A 26,275-nucleotide genomic window follows, 5' to 3' on the forward strand; every position below is an offset into this window, starting at 1 on the left:
GAGCTTCAACTGTGCATGTTACAAGATGCAGTTTCATTTACATTACATTTATTTGGCAGATGCTTTAATCCAAAGTGATGGGCATAAAAATTTGTCAGAAGATGGATTTGAACCCATGCCTCCATTCAGAGACCAGAATACAGGCAGAACAGGCAGAACAATACAAATACAATACAAAAAAGAACAGGCAGAATGTATAATATACTTCTCAGAACAAAATAGACAGAACTTGGGTCAAATGCAGTTCCATTTATATTACATTTGAGATATGCTTTTATCGGAAGTGATGTGAAGAAGCGCATAAAGTCTTGTCAGAAGTGGGATTTGAACCCACGCCTCCATTTGGAGACCAGAATACCCCATATGATAGGAAGGTGATCAGCCTTGAGTCTGGCGCCTTAGACCACTCGGCCATCCTGACAACATGCAGCTGCAAAACTGGCAGAATGTGTTTCCCTGAATGGAACAGGCAGAGCATATCCCCTGAACAAAAAAGAACAGGCAGAATGTATAATATATTTCTCAGAACAAAATAGACAGAACTTGGGTCAAATGCAGTTCCATTTATATTACATTTGAGATGTGCTTTTATCAGAAGTGATGTAAAGAAGCGCATAAAGTCTTGTCAGAAGTGGGATTTGAACCCACGCCTCCATTCGGAGACCAGAATACCCCTTTATTAGGAAGGTGATCAGCCTTGAGTCTGGCGCCTTAGACCGCTCGGCCATCCTGACAGACTCCCCTAAACACAATATATTTCCCTGAAGAGAACAGGCAGCGTATATTACCCTAAACGGAAAAGGCAGCACATATCCCACCTGAACAGAACAGGCAGAATATATTTCCCTGAACAGAACAGACAGAATGTATTTTCCTGAACTGAACAAGCAGAATATAATTCTGCGAACAGAACAAGCAGAATGTATTTTCCTGAACTGAACAAGCAGAATATAATTCTGCGAACAGAACAGGCAGAATATATTTTCCTGAACAAAACAGGCAGAATGTATTTCTGTGAACAGAACAGGTAGAATATATTTCCCTGAACAGAACAGGTTTGGTGTTTATGAGTAACTGGTGCAGTGAAACAGGGGGAACCTTGATATAAATCCAGCTAGTCCTGTAATTTATGGGGGTATATGACCGTATTTTATCCACCACCCAGGCTGAGGAACAGTCATATATTTCCAATCTGTGTGGTTATTATGAGCTTGTACCTCCAGCTGAACCCATCCCCCACCACCACTACAGTACAACAGAAGCTGAGGCTGAAATCTCACAGAAGAGCTACCAGTAGCCATCCAGTCAAGGTGAGAGGCAAGCCCTCCAATTAGATGGGTGAAGGAGCAAGGTACACACCTCCAATCCCACATTTTATCCCCGGCTTCCTGTGTGTTTATTTCTGCGTCCCCCGATATGCTGGGATTGAGCTGATATACACATTATCTGGATTTACTTTCTTGACCCATTTAAAAGAAGCAATGTACGAAAGCAAAGATCGGTGTGCGAAATCTATATGGGATCATTCTGGCTGAGACCCCGATAGTTTGTCTTTAAGAGGGAAAGGGGCACCGTTCTCTCATAAAACTCAGAATAACTGCCCTCACACTCGAGCGAGTTTATAACCAGCCAGTCCCGGGGCCTCAGAAAGACAGGATGTTTAATGTTCCTGTTTATTTATTTATGGGACATGTCAGCTGCATCACTGATAAACACCGCCATGCATCCATTTCTCCAAAACATAAATAATGCTGCCAAAAAAATTAATGTTTTTTGCATTTTACATGTCCAAGCAGGAGCATTTTGGTTGAATCGTATACTAAACAATTATAAAATTGCATTTTCTTTTAATGTTACATTTCTTGTTGACACTAAATTCCATTTAAAAAGATTTTGAGGGAGGAGAATTAGGACGGGGGAATAGTAATGGCGCTCTAATAGGGAGCGAAAAAGGACACAAATCTGCGGAGTTTCCATAAGCGCGCGGCTGATTTACGCAGCCCTTTATGACAGAGAGAGAAACGACGTGCTGCGGGTGTAAATCAGGAAAAGAGCAGGAAACTGAACTTGGATATCATCGTGTCAGATGCTTAATGGCCGTCTTCATGTCACATTCAATAGAGCAAACTTGGAGATGTAAAAAAAAAGACGGTTAACAATGCCAGTGGAGTCATGGATAAAGCTGTAAAAAATCAACCTGCTGGCTATAAGTTACTCTCTATGAATTCCACAACCCGCTGGCTATAGGCTACACTCTATGAATTCCACAGCCCGCTGGCTATAAGGCTACACTCTATGAATTCCACAACCCGCTGGCAAACACTACACTGCTATGGAATTCCACAACCCGCTGGCTAAGGATCACACTCTATAGAATTCCACAGCCCGCTGGCTAAGGCTACTCTATGAATTCCACAGCCCGCTGGCTATAGGCTACACTCTATGAATTCCACAACCCGCTGGCTAAAGGCTACACTCTATGAATTCCACAACCCGCTGGCTAAAGGCTACACTCTATGAATTCCACAACCCGCTGGCTAAAGGCTACACTCTATGAATTCCACAACCCACTGGTTAAAGGCTACACTCTATGAATTCCACAACCCGCTGGCTAAAGGCTACACTCTATGAATTCCACAACCCGCTGGCTAAAGGCTACTCTGTGAATTCCACAACCCGCTGGCTAAAGGCTACTCTGTGAATTCCACAACCAGCTGGCTAAAGACTACTCTCTATGAATTCCACAACCCGCTGGCTAAAGGCTACTCTATGAATTCCACAACCAGCTGGCTAAAGACTACTCTCTATGAATTCCACAACCCGCTGGCTAAAGGCTACTCTATGAATTCCACAACCTGCTGGCTAAAGGCTACACTCTATGAATTCCACAACCCGCTGGCTAAAGGCTACTCTATGAATTCCACAACCCGCTGGCTAAAGGCTACACTCTATGAATTCCACAACCCGCTGGCTAAAGGCTACTCTGTGAATTCCACAACCCGCTGGCTAAAGGCTACTCTGTGAATTCCACAACCCGCTGGCTAAAGGCTACTCTGTGAATTCCACAACCCGCTGGCTAAAGGCTACTCTGTGAATTCCACAACCCGCTGGCTAAAGGCTACTCTGTGAATTCCACAACAGAGTAGAGCAGGAGCAGAGAGCACTGCGCAGATTCTAAGCCTGTCAGTTAACACTGTATAATCAACACTCAGAAAATCCACACTAAGAACAAGCAGCACTAAAACCCCCTTTCACACAAGGAAAACCACAACATTGCCTGGCTCCAGTTATCTGGGTAAGGTAGTGGTTTTCCCCATTCGCACATATAAGGATTTCTATGTGGAAAAATTCTGTCGAGTCTGTTCACATCCGTATAGATTAGACAAGGCAAGAAGTCTACCCTCTGAAGCAATGCAGAAAATATTAACGTTACATTAGTCTTTAAAACAGCCTGAGATTTAGCTGAATGATAGTTTTGGCAGATAAAATAAATCCTACCAACATAACACAGTTGAGGAGTGATGGATGGATTTTAAGTATTGTACGATAACATCTTAAGCCAATAGGCCTCAGGTACATGATTCAAAACAGCTAACAACAGATTAAAAATGGTTAACAATGGTTCCTCAGCTAAAAATCAATACTTACAAGCAGAGTTATTTTTGGTAAAATGCAACAACAATAATTCTGTTAGCCAAGTTAAATAACTTGAAATAACTGATATGACGACTACATAGCATGTTACATTGGGTAAAAATTCAACTTAAAACTGCGTGCGGGTTTAACTTGTGTATGTACTATACATTCACAATTTTAAATCCACCGAACATCTGAAACTACGTTGTGTTATATGATCCAGAATAATCATTTGAACATTGGTAAAAATTTTATGTCATCACATTGCAATGTCAAGCAAAATCACACAATGAAACTCCAATATCTTGCATGTGCCAAGTCTCATATTTGTGCGATTTGTAGACAGGGCACATTCAGTAAAGTATTTATTAAATAATTTTCTGAGAAATTAAAGGTCTTACATAAGTATGGTGTAACCTTTTGTGATCTCTACCCAGGAATGTTGCTGCTCTTGTTCTCATTAGAACTATGATGGAAGATTTCCATAAATCTTACTAGGCGCTGACTTGGCAAATTGTGGGAACCTCTGACTTGAAATATTGACTCCTGCTCAAACATAATACCAAGATGAAAAATTGCCAAAACATTTATGGGTTCTTATAGCCCCAAAGACATTTGAATCAGACACTGTTGTGCAACTATAATTTTAAACAGGCCGAGGGGGAAAGCAGAGTTAAAATGCATGTGTGAACAGGGCTTAAGATAGAGAACTTACCAGTCTGCATTCACGGGAAGTCCATTACACTAAGCATACTCAATAGTGTGTGCATTCATGGGAAGTCCATTACACTAAGCATACTCAATAGTGTGTGCAATCATGGGAAGGTTCTTAGACTAAGAAAGAACACTCACCAGTGTTTGCATTTGTAAAAAGGTAATTACACCACGATAGTGCACTTACTGGTGTCTGTATTCATTAGAAGATGATTAAACACTTTTAAAAAAGCAGTTTCTGTGCTGTGTAAAGAAAAAAAAAAACCTAATTACATTTTTTAAAAAGGTGGCTGACATTCATTGTTTCTATTAGATGTTTTGACAACAATTTCTTGAAAATCTTGGAAATAAATGAAAGTTATGAAATTGGTCTGTAGTTTTTAAAAAATTTTTGGATTGCACTGTAAGCTACTCAAATGAAAAAGTCACTAAACGTTACAGTTGGAAGCGCTCTTTTTTAGTCAGATTATCTGATTAGAATGGAAAAAGTTGTGTTCATTTAGAACTTATTTCCTCTCCTTACAAGTAAAGGAGGTTACACTAATTAAATTAGCCTACCTGCACGTGGGTGGACAATGGGTGGAAACTGGAGAACTCATAGAAAACCCACACAGACACAGGGAGAACATGCAAACACCACAGACGCCTAGGCCAGATTTGAACCAAGGACACCTTTGCTGTGAGGTGACAGTGCTATCCTCTGCACCACAAATACTTTTTGAGATTTATTTTTTGTATGTCGCATTGAGTGTGCATTTCGAATGAATTTTTTTCAGACAGAGAAAAATGTATGTACAAAATCAACCTGCAAGATGTGTCATTTTGGATCTGTTTCTAATCTAAGCCCATCTGCTCCTGCAGCAAAGAAAGATGAAACATTTACATGCAGTGCAACACCATTTCACTATTGCCTGTGTTTCTTTTGTAATTATATACGGGAAATCCATCTAAATGGTGATGTGCGTGCTTGATCAAAATTCCTTAACTGCCTAAACACACCATTCTTCTTCATATCCCGAGAGTTTATATTCAAACTGCACACAATTCAACAGGGCCAGCAACTGCTCATGTCACACTGACGCGTGCCCACATGCACAGGGTCATGTGAGTGTAAACATACATCACCAAATCCCGGGGGACCATGTTCTACGGCAATCCGGCAACCAGACGATAAAGAAGGGCGCACACGGTGCAGGAGCCACAGAGCCGCGGAGACCGCGCTGTGCACATGAACAAGGTCAAGCAATCAAGCCAGGCTGGAGATCCGCATCAGCGCCATTACCGAGCACTGTCCCCGGTGACCAACGAGCTGCAATAAAACCATCACAAGCCAAGAGAGCCCGGCTAATGAAAACGGAATGCCGCGGTTCAACGTTCTTTCCCCTGTCCCCCGGTGACGTGAACAGATAGCGCGCTGACGGGCTAGCGGGCAGAGAGCGATAAATTAGACCCGCGGGGAGGCCGAGGACCTCTTTTCAAAACAAGATGGTCTTTCACACACGATGCTGAATCTGCGGATATGGATCCGGATCTCGGGAGGTCAGAAACATGTTTTTTAGATTAATTTCACTGTTCATTGGGTCAGCTGGTAAAATAACGTATATAAAAAATTGCGCATGCTTGTAGGTAACGCATGCACACAGATCACTTGTAATCAACAGCTATATTTATTTACTTACAATACATCTTTAGCGCCATTTAAATTCAGAATTCTTTTTTCAAGGGAGACCAGGCCAAGTAAAACATTACAAACATCGGAATATAACACAGTAGTAGATATAGAGTTCCTGAAGAAACTCTGTTTGCTTGCTGAAGGCTCAAGAGATAGTTAAAATAGTATATTCTTACTTCAAGTATAGCAAGTAGATGAGTTGCAGAATTGTTAGTGTAGTAATAGTAGTAGTGGTAGTGGTGGTGATAATGGTAGTAGTTGTCATGGTAACAGTGGTAGTATATCAGTAGCTGTGAAGAATTGCATTTTCACATGCGACTTCAAAAAGTGATCTGAATTTAGTTGTTATAGTCATTGACAATCGTTAGCTAGCTGGCATCCATGCATTTTTCCTGCTAATACACACAGCCAATTTGGCACAACCTTTAACTAGCTATTTAAAGAGATTTTAATATTATAACTAATTCATTATAACCATTAATTAGGCATCCAATTTAATGCACTGAAACCCTAGCTGAAGGAGATGGCATGAATGAACAAAGTCATAGGCGCTGGGTTTTAAAACATTTAATGAGCGTGCAGCAAAACACTTGACAATACCAGCCTTTTACAAAGGTGTGCTGTTCGCAAAACAAAACCCGCAGCGTGAACATAAAAAAAAAAATCATGTTTTTTGTTTCTTTTTTCATTTCATCTCATCAGAGAACTGATAAAACACACAGACACACGGGTGGGCAGTTTATGACTTCACAGGAATAAATAAAAGGGATTTCTGCTTTCTCCTACAACTGTAAACGTGAGGCGGGCCCTCCCTGTGCTACGAGTAACCAATACCTCACAATACTTTCATAAAAGGCACCGTACCACAGATTTAAATATTACTCATAAATAAGCTTTAAAATGTTGAAACATTAGTCATTCGTTTATACTGTAGGTATCCTGTTACACACACACACACACACAAAAAATCTGTAAACTAAAGCGAAACAAATCTGTACTCGTTTGGCAAATTATTTTGGTGTTCAAAAAACTGACAGAAAAGAGAAAAGGTCCACCCGCATGCATTAACTCAGCGACAGAATGAACTCCCTCCTAGCATCTCTGCTGTGCATACAAAAGTGTTTCAGTTATCAAACCCCTGGCCGAGGACATAGTAAATGGAACATTTTTAAAACTGTTACTGTTATTATTCCCATAATTCCCGTTTCCACCCTACTGAATGTCCTTCCTAAATCCTAGACATGAATTGGTTACGTACAGCCTCAGTTAAGCTAGTATTCGTTGAATAATCACTCTGAAAGCAAAACAAAAATAAAAACTGTGGACCAATCACTTGCTTAGTTGAAATCATGTGACTTTTCTTATTCAGCTTCCACTTGAGATGTCTTCTGCTCGTCTTCAGATCCTGGAGACTGCTGCTCTTCTTCAGATTTTTCCAAATCTGGCATTCGAGGAAAATCTTCCCCAGGGGTCTCCTCAGCTGGCTCAGCCTCGTCTTCCGGGAGGCCAGGTACTGCAGGGGGGGTTTCCGAGCGGGGGGTTTCAGAGTGGGGGGGTTCTGAGCCGGGGGATTCAGAACGTGGGCTTTGCGAAGACGGGCTTCCTTGCTGGGGTTCGTCTGGAAGGTAATGGGATTCGTGCCAGTTTTAGTAAGTATCCTGAGATGCAACAGGTACACAACTTAAACACAAAGGGTGCACGTCTACACATTCTTTGGCTCGTCAAATCTTAGTCAGATGAACATGCTGGACGAAGTGGTTATCGTTCCTGTTAGGCATTTTTGTCATATTTTCATGTATATCACAAAACACTTTTAACATCAATATATATTTTGATATTTTTTGTCAACACAACACTGCACTGCACTCATCGAATTGGGAATGCCAAAGTTGTGCATGCAGGTCCCACAGAAGGACCAGCATGCACAATCACTCTTAGGGACAGACACATCTACAAACACAGCAACAACAACGAAGACCATCCAAACTGCACTTCTGCAAAACAAGGCAAGCGGCGTCTTGAGGAAAAGAACTAATGAGAATCTCTCTCAAATGTTTCTCAATCGTCGAGAAAATAAAATCAGATCATCGGAAGAAAGGAAAAGCCCCTCGTTTTCCGAATCGAGCAAAAGGAAAGCAGATTCTCGTGCTTTTGGTCTTATTCTCATGCAGCTTCGGGCGACTGATTTCAAAAGCGGTTCCAGCAATCGGGCTGCACAGGCAAACAGGTTCAAACTTGATTTGAGCGCAAGCGGTCGGAGAGATCGTCCCGGGGGGGGGGGTCTAGCCGTGTTAAGGGAAACCTGTGTGCAGGCGCTGAACGCGGATGAAACTGTGCACTTCGCTCCACGGAGCCGAGGCTAAAGGCCGAGCGCTCAGCCCTTCCTGAACACTCCGGCCGGCCCCTTCCCTCCAACGACCTATTTAAACAACAGCAACACCAACTGTCATCTACTGAAGCCTGACTCTATGGAATAAATACTACACGGTTACTACAATACTACAGAGTCTTCCACATAATTTACTGTGTGTTTAATTAAACAATACTTTTGATAATCACTCGCAGCCAGCAGTCCATCAGCTGAGCTACTGGAGGACCCAAACAGGTCAAGTAGAAAGCAGGCACGTGATTGGCCAGAGATCACATACATCACGCTAAGGAGTACGGACCACCTTCCACGCCTGGGTGGAGGTACAGCTAATCAGCCCATTGCCTCTCTGGACTATCAGGGGCCAGGAGCCAATCGCGGACCAGGAGGCATGTCCCGCCCTGGGGGCGGTGCTTCTAACCACCTGACCCAGGACCGCAGCTGTCCCAGGACCCCAGCTGTTCCCTTACAGTGGAGCTGGAGTGAAGGCAGGTTAAATGCGAGGGTGAAATATCAGGGCGGGGTACCTGTGGCAGAGGGGGGGTCTCCATCCTCAGAGGCAGTGGAGGGGGCCGGCGTGGGTGACTCGGGGCGCTCTCTCCTCTCAAAACTGAACTCTGGGAGCCGGGGGGCCTGGGGGCGGGTCTTCCTCGCGGGATTCAGGAAGTAACAGTATGCGCATCGGAAGGCTGGAATAAGAGGCGTAAACAAAAACTCTAAACACGCAAGTAAACGCACGCGGGGTGTGTGAAGAGCACCAACAACCTCTCAGGGCTCCTCTCTCACCTCATGACATTCAACAGCAAAAGTGCGAGACGTAGAAGCAGAGCTGGTACCAGTGCAAGCCTCACAGCCACCATAATAAATCTGTATCGGTAGTGATATGACGTCACACAGCCACACACGCTAGTTAATAACACTGCTATATGCAGAGTGGTGCTAGTTAGCTATACATTGCTAAACGGAGTTTGAAGCTAACCACCGACGGGTGGCTTATTACATAGTTCGAAATAATGACTCACTTCAACGCTGGACATGGTTTATGTGAATTAACTAGTATGAAACAAGAAACACAACACACAATGTGGCCAGAATCACAATCTGCACTCTGTAAAGTTCACCCTTTGCAACATTAGCACAACTGATGCGTTAAACTTAAGATGATCTCTACCACCTGTCCCACATGGTACATAGTGCAGGAGAACCAGGATGAATCATTAAATAAAGCATTATCTGGGGTTTTTCCTGCATATAAAAATCTTTGTCTTGCTCCAAAGCAAACTTTGTGAGCGCCAAAATGGAAAAAAGAAAGAAAGAAAAAAAAAAACATTAAAATGTAGTTAGAATATTATTTATTTGGCAGCACAACGCAGCCCTCTGACAATCGGGTAAAAAGCAGAGGCAGAGGCAGAGAGAGAGAGAGATAGGCAGAGAGAGAGGCAGAGAGAGAGAGAGTGTGTGAGTGTGAAACATGACAACAAGACACCACACATGAGATCTGTGGGCAGGATTAATAATTATATGCAAGGACGCTTGGCTTGTTGGCGTTGCCACATGCTGATTGGGGCTAAGCTATGAGCTGGCTGAAACCAGTTTTGAGTTAGAGGTCCCAAAGGCTTGTCTGTATAGAAACACCATTTTTGTCAGACACTGACAGTTGAACTGTGGAGCCTTATTCTCAAAAACACAGTTTGGTGACAGTTATGATTCAAACGAGCATTAGCACTGAGCGGTACACTTTATCTTTAGGCATACCGGTATGAATTCATGCAATGGTAGGCCTACGTGGTTTTTCAGCACTATGAAAGATATTTCATTGTTTTTCATGCAATGAATATTAAAAATTGGACATTACAACAGTACAACAAATAATTTGCGGAATAAACTTAAGGCGAATTGTCGGTTTTGAATGAAACCATTTCATTAAAAATACATGACAGGACTTTGAAAACAACATGTACAGAGAAAGTATCTGATGAGATATTTTGGCCATATCACCCAGCAGTATCCACATCTCACAGACAATTTGGAGTAGAAAGATGACCTTGGCTCAGTAATAGGGAGCAGCAAAGACCATTTTCATGCCAGTTAAAAACTGATTATGGTGTACAGTACAAACCAGCCATACAAAGAGGCAACATTGCAAAAGAGGGCAAGGCAAACAGCACTTATTAAGACGTACTCCACAGACACAGACAGCAGTCTTACCGATGTATTCGAACTCCTCTTTCAGTGCCATGCCATTATGAGACAGACACTGCTGGCATATCAGGGCATATCTACAAAGAAAAAGAAAACAAAAGTTATTTCATGTTAATACAGCTTACACTACATTACACAAATGTTCAGAAGGAAAGCATCTTTATTCCTGAATTACTGTAGATACTGCTTACTTCGCAGCCAATGAAACTCTGTAGGATCTACAATTGTCAGTGATTAATAATAAACTGAAATCTGCCAAACCTTAATTTTGAAAGCAATTTAAAGGAATAGTTCAACCTTTTGGGAAATGTGCTTTTTGGCTCCTACCCATAAACGATAGCATTAATACCAATTTCATCCATGTCTTGCTTACCTGCCCAGGGACTACGGGTGGAAATTAGCAAATTGCTATAACCCGGTACATTACATCTTTCCTTGTTTTATATAAGGTTAATGTTCTTTGTACACTGTCCCTGTTTAAATAAACTAAATAAATAAATAAAATAAAATAAATAAATGTGCGTCCAGCACAAACATATTAGACGATATCTATGGGCTGCATGCTAACTGTGCTGCCTCTGTGTACGGCTTGCAGACGCACGCACGCGCGCAGCATCCTCGCAGCGCAGCGCTGACCTGTTCTGCGGGCCGTCCCCCACGAGGTACTCGATCACTCGGTCCACGGCGCCCCTCTCCCGCGGCAGAACGGGCCGGGCGAGGGGCGGGCCCGGAGGGTGCATCCCTGCCGTCATACACAAAACCGCAGACACGGTCAGGATTTACTCGCTCTTACCAAACTCCTGCAAATGCGTTATTTTTTAATTTTTTTCAAAGAAAATCCTGCATATATCAAACTGCATCTGAATTTGCCATTTCATTTCATTTCGAAACAGACTCATTGTTAAATCCAAGCACAATCCAAATGTCGTCCTAAAATAAAGAATTAAAACAAATTCTGTTTTCATTTCTCACTGTAATTTCAGCGAGGGCAACATACAACATCAGTTGCAAGCTTATCAAGCGCACCACACTAGCATTGTTAGCCATTTATGCAGCTGGTTGGGTGTCCTGTGGTACAACGCAGTGTTCTCAACGACTTTGAAAGGCACACTGTCTCTGGGTGCGTAGTGAGCCAGCGTGCCTTCAGCTGGCTACGCTACATTAAAGGCGCTGTGGGCACGAGCAGCTTCTTGTGTGAATAATTGTGCTCAGACTGCAAAGGCATTATTTCTTCCTCCTAGTATGGTCAGAATACCGTTTAAGATACTGCATTTCAATACGCAAACCTCGGTATTTGACTAACATACTTCAAATGTGACTACACATATACGCCTGAGAACAACGATAAATACTGATAAATCCCTTAGGAACCAGCACGGATTACCGAACGGGCCCAAGCCCAGGGGCCCAAAGGTCAGAGGGGCCCTCAAGGGCCACAAAAAACTCTGTTGTGCTACGTGCCCCGGAGGCGGTCACGCCAGGGGCCCTTGGAAGGGACTCATGATCCGTCTGTGCCAAGGAACGCAAGGCTAATTCCAGCGCTAAGCCTCACGGATTTACATGTTCTCGTTTTACCCAGAGATATTAAGGTCTTTTAAGGTCCTGTTAAATCGCTTCTCCAACTCATACCTTTGCATTTTCACTGGAGTTACCAGTGGGCTATCATTAACAGCAGTAGGACCCAGGGAAATTTTATTTTAAAGGGTTCTGAAGTCACAGGGAAAAAATGTATTTATAGTTAATATTTCCAAATGCATAGATGTAAAATATAACAAGGGAGCCAGAGGATTGAGGGAGCGTGGTCATTCTCTAATGAATATTAACCAGTTTGTTCTTGATGGAATGCCCATTAAACAGGCTCACAGCAGCATTGGATCAGTGGTGTGCGTCGTGTAGTTAATCAGTTACCCATCGGGTGTTGACATGCGTTCGACTGGACATCCAGTTTCGCATGTTCCTGTATGGTTATCACTTGTTGTATTTGGATAACTGCCAAATGCTTGTAATGTAATGTAATGTAGTTGGCTAGCACACAGTGCATTATGGAAAATGACCCAGACATTGATGACACCAAAAGCAGAAGAACCAGGAGCCCGTGTTCCCTGCGTTAGTCCAGATGGGCCATGCATTCCCAGGGGGCATTCCCACCGTGGGGGGGGGGAGCTGGCCGTTTGAAAAGCTGCAGAGGTGTAGCCCAGCGTTCGATCGAGCTCCCGCTGCGGGCGTGGCACTCACCCAGGCCCGGGATGGGCGTGGCCGGACTCATTGGCCGCCGCAGCGGGCTGTGGGGGGTGCCCGTCCTCTCGGGCGGGCCCCCGGGGGCGGAGATCAGCAGGGGCCCCGAGGGGGTGGCGCCAGGGGCCAGCGGGGGCCGGGGGGTGCCGACCGGCGTGGCCATCACCGGGGGCCTCTGGGAAATGTTCCGCTGACGAAGTTCTGTGGAAGCGGCCAGCGAGACACCGTTATCTTTACCGGTCACCGGTACTGGAAAACCATTTTAGAGTCTTCATCATTTCTAAGGGCTTCATTTCATTTCAACTCTGTCAATTCAGGAACTGAGTTGCAATTACATTCATGAATTTAAAAATGTCCTGTGAAGATCCTTAAATTCATCGAGTGAATTTGAACTCACTTCCTGCATTGACTAAGTTGAAATGAAATCACCCTCAACCTTGATCGCTATACAGAAACAGCACTCACGTACCTTGGCCTGGTCTTGGAGTCATTTGGGGCCCAACTGGTGTAGATTCTTGATCCTTAATGAAAATAACAGATTTATTTAGTTTGATGAACTTTTACTTATCTTATAAATAAATCAAATTCACCCACTTGTAAACTCCTAATACCAAACTTACCTTTTTCTTTGACTCTGGATCGAATCTTTCCAGGATTAGTTTAGCATTTTTATACGTTTCCTTCTCCATAACTTCTTCAAGCTTTAAAACAGAAAGAAAAAAATAAAGACGAAACCACTCCAGCTACAGACAGTATCATTACAACTGGCACATGGACAAAATCAACTCATTGCCAAGCCTTAGTGTTATAAAATAGCAAAATCTCCAAGATGATGTGCTATTTGTTCTGAACACAGAGGCAGAGCAAATATGGAAATGAATGTAATAAAAACGCCTGATGAGACCTCTATTCGTGCTGACCTATTTTGAGCTATAACCTACAACGGTCTAGCCTGACACATTTTTCTGTCTTCTAAGTGCGCATATGACCTTATAAAAACTTTACACACGCTTTTTAAATGGACAGATTGAAGCAACTAGTCTTGTGCTAGTGATAAAAATCAAGCATTACAAGAGTCCTCACGGCTGACCCAATGACTTTAACACCATTGCTTTCAGTTAAATTTGACAAGGAAAGAGAACATGATCTGTGTGCGATAAAAAACTAAAGTCATCACTACAAGAATGAAAAATCCATCAGCTATAATTACTGGAAATTATTAAACATCACTGTATATAGCCTTCCATTCTCACAGATCTGCAATAATTATCATTTTAAAGGATAAATTTAGAAGGTGCATTTCCACCCAAGATGTAAATCATCAGCATAATTCAATTTTAAATTATGTAATAAGGCAGTTTCTCTTTTTGGACAGCACCTTTCAGACCCTATTCATTTAAGAGCAAAATGCTGTTGAAATTTTGCAGGACTTGAAAGACACAGCATTATTCAGGTCTAATAAAGAATGGTTTTCAAATCAGCAGAGAAACACTGCACAGATCCTAATAAGACAAAACCAATTCACAAAACAGGTAGGAAAATATGCTTTTCAAAAAAAAAGTATGCAAACTCACTATCTTTCTTTTCTGGTTTCTGAGATCTCCCAATTTTTCATCTGAAATGCAAAACAACATTTGGGTGACATCAAATACCGGCATGCATTTATTTTCAGCAGGCTTTTTTATGTTTTGAATTAAGATTTACTCAATATAAACAGTCATATGAATGAATGAGAGATTTCTGCAGTTACGAGTTAGGCGGCACTTACTGTTTCTTTCCGTTCTTTTTGAGAAGAGGTAAATCAGCAGTTTCCGCATAAACCAAATCCTAGGGAAAGAGAAACAACTGTGACCCCTCCAACAGCAAAAAGACTGTTTACAATATGCAATAAAAATTTTGATCACAGGAATAACTAAAACATGTTCACGATACCACCAAACGTGTTTACTGTTTAGTGGTGAATCCCAATGTAGGCCGGACTCAGTAAGAAAAGCCTGTTCTACTGAGAAATCCCCAGGCATCAGGCATGCAAATTCAACACAGTTGCTGGGTAACCTGAGCCAATCATGTCCTGCCCTGCCCTGTGGGGCTGCTGGCCACAAGGCACAGGCGTGGTCTGGATTCAAAACCGGACCATAGACCCTATCCATGTACTAGAACATTTTCTTAACATATACCAGACCACAGAGCCCAACCATGCACTAGAACAGATCCTTGACATAAGCCAGACCAGAGACACAAGCCAGAGTCAATCCATGCATAAGAACAGTGCCTTAACAGGACAAGCCACCCAGCAGCCTGTGTATTGGCACTTCCGTAAGGATAAAGTACTACATATCTCACTCAACTGCAACTTGTATTCAAATTTTTACAGTACGTATTCAAATTTTCTCTTGTTATATGTGCAGGCGTAGTAGTGCAATGCTAGTGCCAGGTGCTTGGAGCACGGGGCTTAGGAAGAAGCACATTTGCTTCTGTTAAAGCCTACATTTCCCATAATCTTCAGCCCAGTTCAAGACAAAGAGCTGAAACAGTGCACAATGTAAATACAACCAATTAACAAAACATCCCTTTGGGAGGAGGGGAAAAAAAACCAAAACAAACAAACTGGGATTTGTTGCCAAACTGCAACAAAATCCCACCACAAATCCAGGCACCGCAGGGAAGGATAACAGCGGGATGAAAGGGGAGCTTTTCACAGCAGCTCGGAGTTTACATTACATTACAGGCATTTAGCAGACGCTCTTATCCAGAGCCACGTACAACAAGTGCATTAGTTCAAGGTGCAGAGGTGCAAAAGAAACACACTAGAGTGAAGTAAAGATTGTAGTGCCAGAAGTGACCACATAGATCAGGACTCCAACCCTGTAGAGTAACCTGTTCAGCAAACAAACAAACAAACAATCCTGCCAAGTACAAAATAGCACTGAAATCACATTTGCCTAATCAGAATCAGACAAAAACAATCCTGCCAAATAAAAACTAACGTGATCGTATTAGCCTAACTAGGTACATTGAGCTAAACTATAGGCTAGGGAGGGGTGGGGAGAGGTGCAGCCTGAAGAGATGAGTCTTTAGTCTGCGTTTGAAGGTAGTCAGATTCTCTGCTGTTCTGACCGCCACGGGGAGGTCATTCCACCAGCGAGGGGCCAGGACAGACAGCAGACGGGAGCGGGAAGTGCAGACGCGAAGAGGGGGAGGTGCCAAGCGAGTGTTTACTCACAGCACGGGGAAAAGAACGAAGGGCAGGGCCAGCAAGAGCCTCTCTATCCACTGCTCCGGGAAGCACCAGAGATACACGCTCACGCACGTGACCAGGTACAGGAGAGAGGAGTACAGGAGCAGCCTTCCCACCCACAGCTTCAACAGCCTCTCGTTTTTCTCTCGGAATTCCTCCAGGTTCTTTATATCCTGCAAACAAACGGCACTTCCTGTAAACATACGCGGATTATCCAAATTTGCAACACAAAACTTTACCAAACTTTGAAACCATGTGACTGGTGACTTACTGGTCCAAAATAACAGGGCAGAACACAGCTCTCTGTGAAAAGCCACAGCCTTTTCATGAATCATATGACTTATTTGAGCTTTTATTTTGATTATTTAAAAACCGTTTAAAACACTGAATGGCAAAGCCAGCCCTTTCTGTTGTTAGTCTCCCCATTAAGACACATGTGGCTAAAAGTTTCTGGTTCAGTCTTCAGGGCAAACCACTGGCTGAGGTCTCTGTGCCGGAGAAGAACCGGCCCATTGAAACAGAGAAGCAACGTCCAAAAATATACTTCTGCTCCTCACACTCCATCCCGTTTGGGAATGTAACCTAAAATACCATGTAGCGTTCACAGGAATGACAGTAAAAGCGGTTTACCTTGTCTATAGTTTCCAGAACATCCACGGTGGAAGGTTTTGCCTGTTAAAAGGAGGAAAAGGGTATTAAAACTGGGCATTTCCATGACAGAACAGCAGCGAGTCACCTGGCTCTGCCCTGGATCACCGCCGTGATCAGAAAAAAGAAAGAAAAGCAAACGCCCAGGAATAATGTTGATTTTTAACGGTAAAAACCGGAATGAACCTGCAGAAACGCAGCACAAACTATTAATGGTGATTTATTGATTTCTGAGATATATGGCATGCCAACTTCACAGAGCTCCATTTAATCTGGTATTGACTTTACCCTGCCATGAAGATTCCCCATTTCACAGTTGGGTCATTTCAAGCCGAAATGGACCATTTCGCAGGCTGAGCACCTCAGATTTTACTAGAAGAACTCTGAGGCAATAAAGTGCTGTTTACTGCCTTTTCTCCAAACTCTCCTTTGACATGTGACTGGTCAGCATAAAATGAGAAACTGACTTTTCTGCTCAAGGTCCATGTCGAAAATGAATGCCCAGGTGAATCTGTCCACCAAAATCTATCGTCAGCACTATAAAATTGAGGCTCATTTCCACTTACCTTCCACCGTGACACGACATTCCCCATCTCTCTGCGGTGGAAACGCAGTCACACTACTTCTCTGCTCCTGTTGAAAAACATGGTCAATCAGAACGTTTACGAGGCATTCTAGATGGCCTAAATGTTGTGATGCCATGGTTTTGACGTCGACTTACAAATTTAAGCATGGAATATATACGGACATGTACTGCTGAACATAACCGGCGGATGTCAGGTCAATGCGCCATCGTGCAGTAGACTGACCACCCATCTTGGTGTCCAACTGTATTTACTGTAAGGCGGATTCCCTTAGGCACACTGAGAGTAAATAAGAGCATTGTCTATCACCTCCCAGACCCATCTTGACAAGCACGCGTGTAAATTATGCATAGATCTTAGCCGCCTGTCATGCAAATGCGCACCTGCAGTCTCACAGTCTCACACATCAGGCGCGAACACAGTTCTGTGACAATGGTGCGGGACTAACGCACACAACAGATCTGGATTTTCAGTGTCGGACACCACATATCAAGCATATTTTAAAATCGATATTATACCCTCCGTGCGCATATTTTTACGATCCGGCCGGAAGTGGATAGTTCACTCAAACACTCAGCAATGCTGTACTCCTTTGTCAGCGTTAAAACTTTGCTCTGGTATTATCGCGCACTATTAAAAATATATATATATTACCAACTGTCTATCTAGGGAGATGGTGAACAAGTCCCAGCAAACGTGTCACGGCAAAGTTAGCTACCTATATAGCACCACTCATATATAATGAGCTATACGACATTGTTCAGTCGCCAGCTAGACTAAGCTTGTGGTCAGAGCAAGCAAGCAGGCGAGCTGGCAGCAAGCAGAAGTAAAAACTGACATAAACGAATACCAACATTTAGCGAGGATACTGTAGCTAACTTCAAAACATTTCCGGAAGCTGACGGTGACATATTAGTGTTACATATTTTACACCATTTCAGGTAACTGTTAACTAGTTAGCATATGCTAGAAAATAGAATCAATGACATAGGAAATGAATCAGCCTTCAGGCAAGCTATCAACGTTAGCAACACACGACACAGAAAACCCAGCTAACAAGCTAATGTTCGCCTAATCGCTTCACATTATATAGCGTTGAACCAGCAGCACCATACACTCAGGCCCTCACTAACTATTGAGGTTTACAATGAATTACGACATTGGTAAGGTTAAGCTGATGGGAGTGGGGCTGCTTAGATTCATATTTTCTACATGAGAGCTTTAGCCCCGTCCTCACCAACTTACCTCTGGAGCGGTTTCCTAGCTTGCGCGGCGACACGAAGAGCCCAATACACCCGCTAATAATGTTGGCTAACACTCCCATTTGCTAGCATTTCAGCCTCCTTACCAGCCTGTGCGAAACTCCTTCCCATCATGCCTTGCCACAGACCAGCCGCTCTGGCTTCATCACGTGAAAGGGGTTTATAACAGAGATTTTTGACGAACCCAAATGATACCCAAGCTGTCACATTTTCTTGCACGAACTACAAACACTGTGGGCAACTTGCAAGCAAGCTAGACTGGCGGACGTTGTTTTGAATTGATCTCCATTAACATGTATATCTTAGCACAGCTTTCAACTTTGTTTATGCTTTGCAGCTGGCGTACAAGCCATTCTACCCCGCAACTGATGATGCTTCTGTAAATGCACTGTTAATTACAGAACGGACCACTGAATATTAACTTATCACAATCTATTTGGCACATTTCTGCAAAGATCCATGCTGTCGAAACAGTTAAGACAAACTTCAAAACATACTCTTTAACTTGTGCTTGCATTGTTTTCACACAATGAATCCCTCATACCCCAAGAATAACCAGGGGACCTTACCCCTGGCAGCAGGGTGAGACGTGTTGTGTCCCACACCCCCCCAGAAATCCCTGGAGTCACCGCATCGCGTGCACTCTGCCTTGGCTAAGGTGAATGCGCAGAGAGGAGCAGACTGCACACGGGAAGACTGGTGCTTCAATTTCTCCTGGGTACTAAATACAGTCCCCCTGGGGTAGAGTCTCCAGTTCCGCGGCCAGCTTCCACCGTTCAACCAACTACAGTGGGGGACTCCCTGAAAAGAGAAAGCCTGTTAGACAACAATGCAGTCAGGCCTATCAACAGCCGAGAAGGTTCTAAACAACCCATTTCTTGGTACCAAAGAAAGATGCTATTGGTCCAGGTCAATGGTTCACTACCATCAATCTGAAAGGTGCCTACCTCCATGTAAAAACCCATCCAGCTCCTATGTGTTCAACGGCGTAGCTAATGTGTGCCAAAAGCTGCCTGCCGGTCTCCTCGACAAGATCATTTACTGAGTGCATGGATGCCTCACTGGCCCCTCTGACATCACAGGCATTAATAGCCCTGAATGACCTCAACGGTAGCCTAACATGCTCAGTCTTGAGGGCAAACGGCAATAAACATAGCATCTCTCCTGAGGCACAAATCAGATATCAATATATCAAGGCACATATTAAATTGCAAACTGCTGTTTGGTCTAATGGAGGCAATTTCCATGGATAATTGCAAACACTTTTTAATGCGTGGCCACATAAAAGGTTTTACTTCTGAAACTGACTTTAGACTCTTCTTAACTGTCTGAGGCGCTGGCCTGCTTTCAAAATGTTATTTGTAAACCATTAAAATAAGAAAACCTCCAAACTGCCCATCTGGTATGTGAATTAACTCCCCATTCATCATCATTATGGGTTGATACGTTAATGTAATCATTTTGCTTGGCCTTAATGAACTTGGCTTAAATCATGTCACATAATAAGCTAAATGAAAGTAGAATTTAAATGTGAGCTCTTATATGAGACACGTGGAGGGTAATGGCGTTTTGGATGAAATACCTTCACTCAGCCTTTTAGATGCTGGTTAGTTTCAATGAGGGGTCATTTTTATTGTCAGCTAAACCAGGTGCACCATATGTTCATGTCCCTATACATAATTTTCTATGGAGTAATGATGATTCCTAATGTTTGTATTTAATTTACACACAGTGAAGACTTAAATCAAGTCTTACCAGTTTATATTTAGGGTCTATTCAATACTCATTTAAGTCCAACATAGTCAAAGATTGCTCAAGAGTACTCCATCAAAATGCACTCGGTCAGAGTTGACTTAATACATTCATGTCCCATAACCCTGAGTGAGAATTTGACAATTTACTTCAAATTCCAAGCTCCTTTGGGTACTTAGTGTCTCCTTCAGGCCAGGACCTGACACACTTCCTGTAGTTCGGGTACCTTGACCTCTTGCCAGCAGCTGTCAGTCTGCATTACTGGCAATCAGCTACATGAAACATTATTCCAAACATATGCGTCGTATTCTGCTCGGCCACCGTTATTAAGCCAATCAGTCACTCGGGAACAAGCAAATTGGTCTGTAACAGCTCATAAACGGTGCGCGAGGGGAACCCGGAGCACAGCCTGATGGGGTGATCAGGTAATGTTAAATCAATATGGCGGATGCCAGTAAATGCAGTTTTCATGCCATTTTATAAGATCTTCAGTTTAAAACAAGCAGTTCAATTATCCAACACAGGCAAAATCAGGATGGCCTGACAGTGTGGGTGTACTGTGGGGGATAATATATATTCTACTTTTCAAAAAATATAATAACATAGCTTGTAATAACTTATTTGCTGATTGGATATGTGGATGGTTGTTATTTTGAGTGCTCCTGTGTTTTATTTTCCTATGCAGCCTATCTCTGAGGAGCCAAAAACCACCCTAAGAAGCCCACAAGAAAGCAGGATATCTAACCAGCTTTTTTTCTTGTATTTATTTATTTATTTATTCATACGTAATCCATCTATATTTTCTTTTATCGGGGAGTTACGGCCCAGAGAGAGCATTTCCAGTATCTATAAGTGAAATTGAAAAAACATATTGTTTGTATCCTTGTAGGAATACAGAGTGATATGTGGAAGCACCAAATTGACCTCTGATAGTCAGTTCGTGTTTCCCAGCAGTTCTCAACACCATTTTAATTGATCCCAACCAGGCATTCCAGAAAGACAAAATGGGGTATAAACGTGTCAATAAGATGATAATGGTTTTAATGAGGAAAGCTAAATAGGCCTAGGCCAACTCATTTATCACTTTTAATGGAATGGAAATTCAAAGCAATAGGTTTGTGTTTTCCAAGAATTTAACATTTTTCAGTCCAGCCAAATGATGACATGTAGGCCATGTAAAAAAACAAGTCATGAGAGTGAACAATATTCTTTCTGAGAAATGAGCTATTTTTTTATAGAAATAGGTAAATTAAATGCTTCTATTTGAAATACTAAAACAAAAAAGACATGCCATTATTTTTCTAACCTGTGTAATAAACCCACATTTAATTTGTCCCAAAAAAGCGAAATAAACGTAATTTTCTGGGTAGCAAAGACTTTCGGACGCGCGCTAATATTTTTTGTAACAATGTAACCTTTGTCACCTATTAACGATGTTATGCCGGTATGATGCTTTAGAATGCTCTTATATGATACATCTTCGACTCTTAAATTTGTAATTCCTTGTGTATGAAAAAAATAAACGATGCAAAAGCCTATAAATAATCAGACATGCTCCGGGCATTCGGATATACATTCTAGCGCATATTATCCAGCATCAGTGGGATAAAGCGGCTCTGTTGGAACTATCTGGTTTGATTGAAACTATGTTTACCTTCACTGGTACAAATCAGAGGTCACACCAGTTAATTGCAAAGAAAAATAATACTCTTATAGTTTACGTAATTAACTCTGATAGTTACTGAAAATAACTGTCTGGAATAGGCATGTGGGCATTTTAAATATTGGAGTAAGAAATACATTAGTACGGAAACATAACTGGATAAATAATACAACAACGATAGAAATTATATTTTGTAAACATTTTCAGTTCCACCTTAGCGTCTTGTGTTTAGTGATTGCTCCCTCGGATCTGGTGAGAGAACGGCAGTTTTACTACACAGATGGAATTATTGTGTAAAAAATTCCCTTTCGGGAGGACAACAGTAGTCTAACAGCTAAGTCAGAAGCATCGAACAGTACCGGAAGAAGCATTGACTAAAAGCATAAATTAAACTTCAGTCAATAGTAGGCCTATCTTATTTGAGCAGCATTTGGACTATGTAGTGAATTGAACAGAATACGCACTGCCTTTATCTTAAACATTTATAAAATGTATTCTTTTAGAAAATGTTGGCATTACTGGTACTGGCATTACTGGTAATAATACTAATTCTGCTGCATTAAAATCCTCTAAAGATCATATTACCGTTATGTTAAACGTATTAAGGTTACGGTCAGTGTTGAGTAAACTACTGAAAGCGTAACTACCAATTATTTCACACTGAAAGTAGTTGAACTACAGCAAAGCTACGCTAAAGTGAAATATAGCTTGTGAAACTACAAATACTGAAAGAATTCCACCCAAACTACTTACAATAAATTAACATTATCATTATCATCCCCAGACATGACGCGCATGCGTGAGCAATGCGTTCTCCTTGCACATGGGGACCACAACTCTCAGTAGGGAAAACCAGCAATGTGGGTCATTTGGCAGTTGACCGCTGGCAACTATAGTGGAGCGGAATAGTGCTCACCAATCAGGATTAGAGGGAAAAGGGAGAGAGGTGGCAGGGGAAAATTAAGGCAAAAACGATTTGGTAGTTCCTGTAGTTAACTACACCGCAAAATGACCAACATGTAATTTACTACAACCACTGTACACATTTGAATGTAGTTGAACTACCAGCAAACTGCTGTAAAATGTACCCAAATAGCCTACTTGTTTATTTACATATAGGTAAACTAATCCCCAGCACTGATAATAGCATATATCTGATTACAAATAGGCAACATAGCCCTAAATTAAAGCGCAATGGTTTTAGGTAAGCTATAACAAAGGTAGGCTAACGCAAGCTATGGGGAACTAATGTTTCATTGTAATGCGATCGAATGAAGCTATTACAAGAGGAATGATCGTAATTAAAAGTATAGGCCATTTTTGGCAACAATACTTTACACGTAAAAATCTCCTGTGCCAATTCATCTATTACAGTTCAGTCCAACAGTGGTCACAATAAATCGATCTTGATTTAAAACCGAACATTCTATGATGAAAAAATCTTAAATATCATTTAGTTTGTTTACAATACACTGCAGATGCCATTCGTATTTGTATATAACTGGAAGAATATATTGCACCATACAGAAACTTCAGACTTTAGATTAAAAATGTGACTCACCTTTGTTGCGTTCCTTGCGCTGGTTGAGTTGCTTGCTGATTATCCCATCACCACCTCGCTCTTCATGTGTGAGTCGTGTAACTCCTGGATATAGGCCGATTGTCTTTCTGTTTTCAGAGTGGTGTGATGACGAGAGATGGACACGATTTACGCGCGGCGTCCACTTTGCTTTTGTACTGTAATCAACGAGATGATAACGCACATCAACTTAAATTTATCTCAGGCTGGGGCAACCGCCGTGCTGAGAATTTTCCAGCGCTTTGCATTTCTAACTGAACCTGACACATTTGTGAGTCTTTAAACCTCAGCGAGGCTGTGAAGCGCAAACCGTCGCCAGAATCACCCTGTTCGCTCCCTCTCCATCTTTGAGTTGTATGGGAGAATCCAACGTTCCAGTCCTCCGATGAGTTGTGGCGCACGCTAATGCGCTTTCAGCTCTGCAGCGAGAGAGAGAAAGAAAGAGAGAGAAGTGCCCACAGTGAGTAATCCACACCATCAACGCAGGTGTCTTCCGAGGTTGTGTCCCTGGCTAACTACCGCAACATCCGGCGCCACCACCGCTACGACCAGGTACATAGGCCTACATATTAACAAGGAGCCGGTAAAAGTAATAAAAGACTGCACTCACCACGACCTTCACCAGCATTCACAGAGAAAAGAGGAAATCGACTAGCCTACTTTTCATCTAAGCCCAATGTCTTCATTGACTAGTAGGGCTAAAGCCATTGCAATAATGTGGCATTTCATTAGAAACTGAAATGTACTCAAAGGGTTTTCTGGTCAGCGTCAGCAAAGAGAAAATCAAGTTTTAATAAGATCAAGTTTGTGAAATATTCGTATCAGATCCAAGCGTGTGAAGCCACTAATCCTCCATAAAAAGGTAGCCTAACCACGAGGAATGCATTTGCATCAATAATCCTGTAATATTTTGTATAGATTGTGTGTATTTTTAAACCTTTCTCGCAATGGCGGTGGATCTAAAAAAATAAAAAAAAACTTACTGGGAAGTTGGCCTATACTGGCATATATAATTGCCTATATTTTTTGTACTGACATATCTGATAAACACTAAAATGTTCAGTGTTTAATTAACTCTTACAGAGTACACATAGTCCCTATTGTGGACTCACATGTAGCCGACTCCGTTAAAGTTGAATTTATACGGGACATTTTACTGTGTGGACTATATTAAATGTATTTTGCGATAATTTAAGTTGCGTTTTATGTGCATCGCCAGTTACACTGAATATATAATTTTAAGATGCTGTTTACATTTTCATATTAAATTTATTTACACGGCTTATTTTCTGTATTCATCTCAAATGTGGTTATATCGATCGTATAAGGTTCTACAGCAGTAAGGGCTGAAAAGAAGCGTCGACCTACAACATACTTAATATTCCCAAAATTTTCAGCAAAGCCTTAACTTCGACGAGTTTACAATGAGAAGCCCTTTTAACAATAAACCTTAGGCAAATAATCGCATGGCCCCTTACTGCATAAAAAAGGTAAAGCAGGGCAGCTGCATACATTTTTTACTACACCCTTATCTCACCCTTTCTGTTATACCCATATCTTACCCTTTACTACTACATCCTTATCTTACCCATACTATTACACCCTTATCTTACCTATGCCACTGCACCCTTATCTCACCCTTTATACTACACCCTTATCTGACCCTGACTACTACACCCTTATCTTACCCTTTACTCCTACACCCGTATCTTACCCTCCCTACTACACCCTTATCTTACCCTTTACTACTACACCCTTATCTTACCCTTCCTACTACACCCTTAGCTGACCCTTTACTACTACACATTTATCTAACCTGTACCACTACACCCTTACCTTACCTGTACCACTACACCCTTGTCTTACCCGGACTTCTACACACTTATCTTACGCTTACTACTACATCTTTAATATACCCTTGCTACTACACCTCTATATTGACCTAATAGAGCCATCTAGTGATCAGTGTGTTCCATTGCAGAATTGGCTTCCTTTGCAAGCATTGTTTCTGTAGACTTTCTGCACAGGACTCCAATTGGCTAAGCTTCCCTGTGGCAAGAGCATGTACAGCTTCAAATCCCTTTCCCTTGAATTAAAAACGGTAGCCTGTTGAATGGAAATGCGATTCAGAGTCAAGTGTTCTTCAGAAGGCTCATGTTAAGAATGGCCTGTTTCTCCATTTACTTCATACTGGCACACATACAGGCCAAGGCGCTCTCTGCATTCAAATATGAGGAACACACTCCACTTTCTAATCTACTGAACGAATCACATGAAATGCCATCCAAGCTCTGCCTTCCATTGCCCTGAAAACTGTGTTGGGTCCACCGAACTTCTTTCAAAAGCACAAATAATTCACAACCCAAATACTTTAAATATTTTAAATATTGAAAAGCCCTGGAAAATACAATAGGTGAGAATTTAGTTAATAATGCAATTAGTCAATAATATTATGATTTAACTTCTCTTAAAATGGAAAAAGCATATTGCTATCTAAAATTTAACCCTTTGTTGTCTCAGAGGAGGAAGACACAGAGGTCAAACCGGCAGTGAGCAGGTACAGCCAGAAAATACATAAAGAATTTATCAATGAACAGGTGCAGCGGTTTAGATTTTATTTAGATTTTATTTAATCCATCTCTATGAAATCCATTGACGTTTCGGCCATATTGTCAGGCCTGCGTCAGAATCCTTTGTTGTCTTAAAATGTTTTACTGTAAAT

The 26,275-nt window shown here is 42.0% G+C and overlaps 1 protein-coding gene, 1 long non-coding RNA gene and 2 other non-coding genes across 11 annotated transcripts in view; all 4 read right to left on the minus strand.

The window, feature by feature from the left end:
• Window positions 1–309: 309 nt before the first annotated feature.
• On the minus strand, window positions 310–421 carry trnal-caa (transfer RNA leucine (anticodon CAA)). Its single transcript has 2 exons — window positions 384–421; window positions 310–355 (listed from the first exon to the last, which is right to left on the minus strand). It is a non-coding gene; the product is annotated as a tRNA-Leu (tRNA).
• Window positions 422–623: 202 nt separating this feature from the next.
• Window positions 624–734, minus strand: trnal-caa (transfer RNA leucine (anticodon CAA)). The gene is made up of 2 exons: window positions 697–734; window positions 624–669 (listed from the first exon to the last, which is right to left on the minus strand). It is a non-coding gene; the product is annotated as a tRNA-Leu (tRNA).
• Window positions 735–6,576: 5,842 nt separating this feature from the next.
• Window positions 6,577–18,701, minus strand: LOC135240595 (endoplasmic reticulum junction formation protein lunapark-B-like). 5 transcript variants are annotated; one of them, XM_064310243.1, is made up of 14 exons: window positions 18,543–18,659; window positions 17,435–17,576; window positions 17,280–17,346; window positions 16,696–16,737; window positions 16,051–16,238; window positions 14,596–14,654; window positions 14,402–14,442; window positions 13,448–13,528; window positions 13,297–13,348; window positions 12,828–13,028; window positions 11,229–11,334; window positions 10,599–10,669; window positions 8,918–9,079; window positions 6,577–7,640 (listed from the first exon to the last, which is right to left on the minus strand). In XM_064310243.1, the coding sequence occupies exons 3-14, from the start codon at window positions 17,304–17,306 to the stop codon at window positions 7,384–7,386; spliced, it is 1,287 nt and encodes a 428-aa protein (XP_064166313.1). In that variant the 5' UTR covers window positions 17,307–17,346; window positions 17,435–17,576; window positions 18,543–18,659; the 3' UTR covers window positions 6,577–7,383. The 5 variants fall into 5 exon arrangements, with proteins under 5 accessions (XP_064166313.1, XP_064166310.1, XP_064166311.1 ...); XM_064310240.1 differs by having other exon boundaries at window positions 16,051–16,258; XM_064310244.1 differs by lacking the exon at window positions 6,577–7,640 and adding an exon at window positions 8,299–8,441 and having other exon boundaries at window positions 16,051–16,258; window positions 18,543–18,661.
• A 416-nt stretch (window positions 18,702–19,117) lies between these two features.
• The window catches only part of LOC135240598 (uncharacterized), a 70,776-nt gene continuing 63,618 nt past the window's right edge, over window positions 19,118–26,275 (minus strand). For 3 of the 4 annotated variants that reach the window (XR_010325729.1, XR_010325728.1, XR_010325727.1), the window contains exons 3-5: window positions 23,839–23,972; window positions 23,536–23,711; window positions 19,118–19,360 (exon numbers count right to left, since the gene is read on the minus strand). This is a non-coding gene — a long non-coding RNA (uncharacterized LOC135240598). The remainder of the gene's footprint in view (window positions 19,361–23,535; window positions 23,712–23,838; window positions 23,973–26,275) is intronic. The other variant, XR_010325730.1, reaches the window with a different exon arrangement.

The sequence above is a fragment of the Anguilla rostrata genome, chromosome 15 (assembly GCF_018555375.3).
Source record: "Anguilla rostrata isolate EN2019 chromosome 15, ASM1855537v3, whole genome shotgun sequence".
In the NCBI taxonomy this organism is placed as follows: domain Eukaryota; kingdom Metazoa; phylum Chordata; class Actinopteri; order Anguilliformes; family Anguillidae; genus Anguilla; species Anguilla rostrata.

What these genes read in the sequence shown, in the direction of transcription:
- LOC135240595 (XM_064310240.1), bottom strand. An exon ending in TTCTGGAAACTATAGACAAG is followed by an intron (nt 16,259 to 16,695) that starts GTAAACCGCTTT and finishes GTATGTTTACAG; the next exon opens with GAAGTGCCGTTTGTTTGCAG. An exon ending in AGACCCCCCCTCTGCCACAG is followed by an intron (nt 7,641 to 8,917) that starts GTACCCCGCCCT and finishes ATTACCTTCCAG; the next exon opens with ACGAACCCCAGCAAGGAAGC.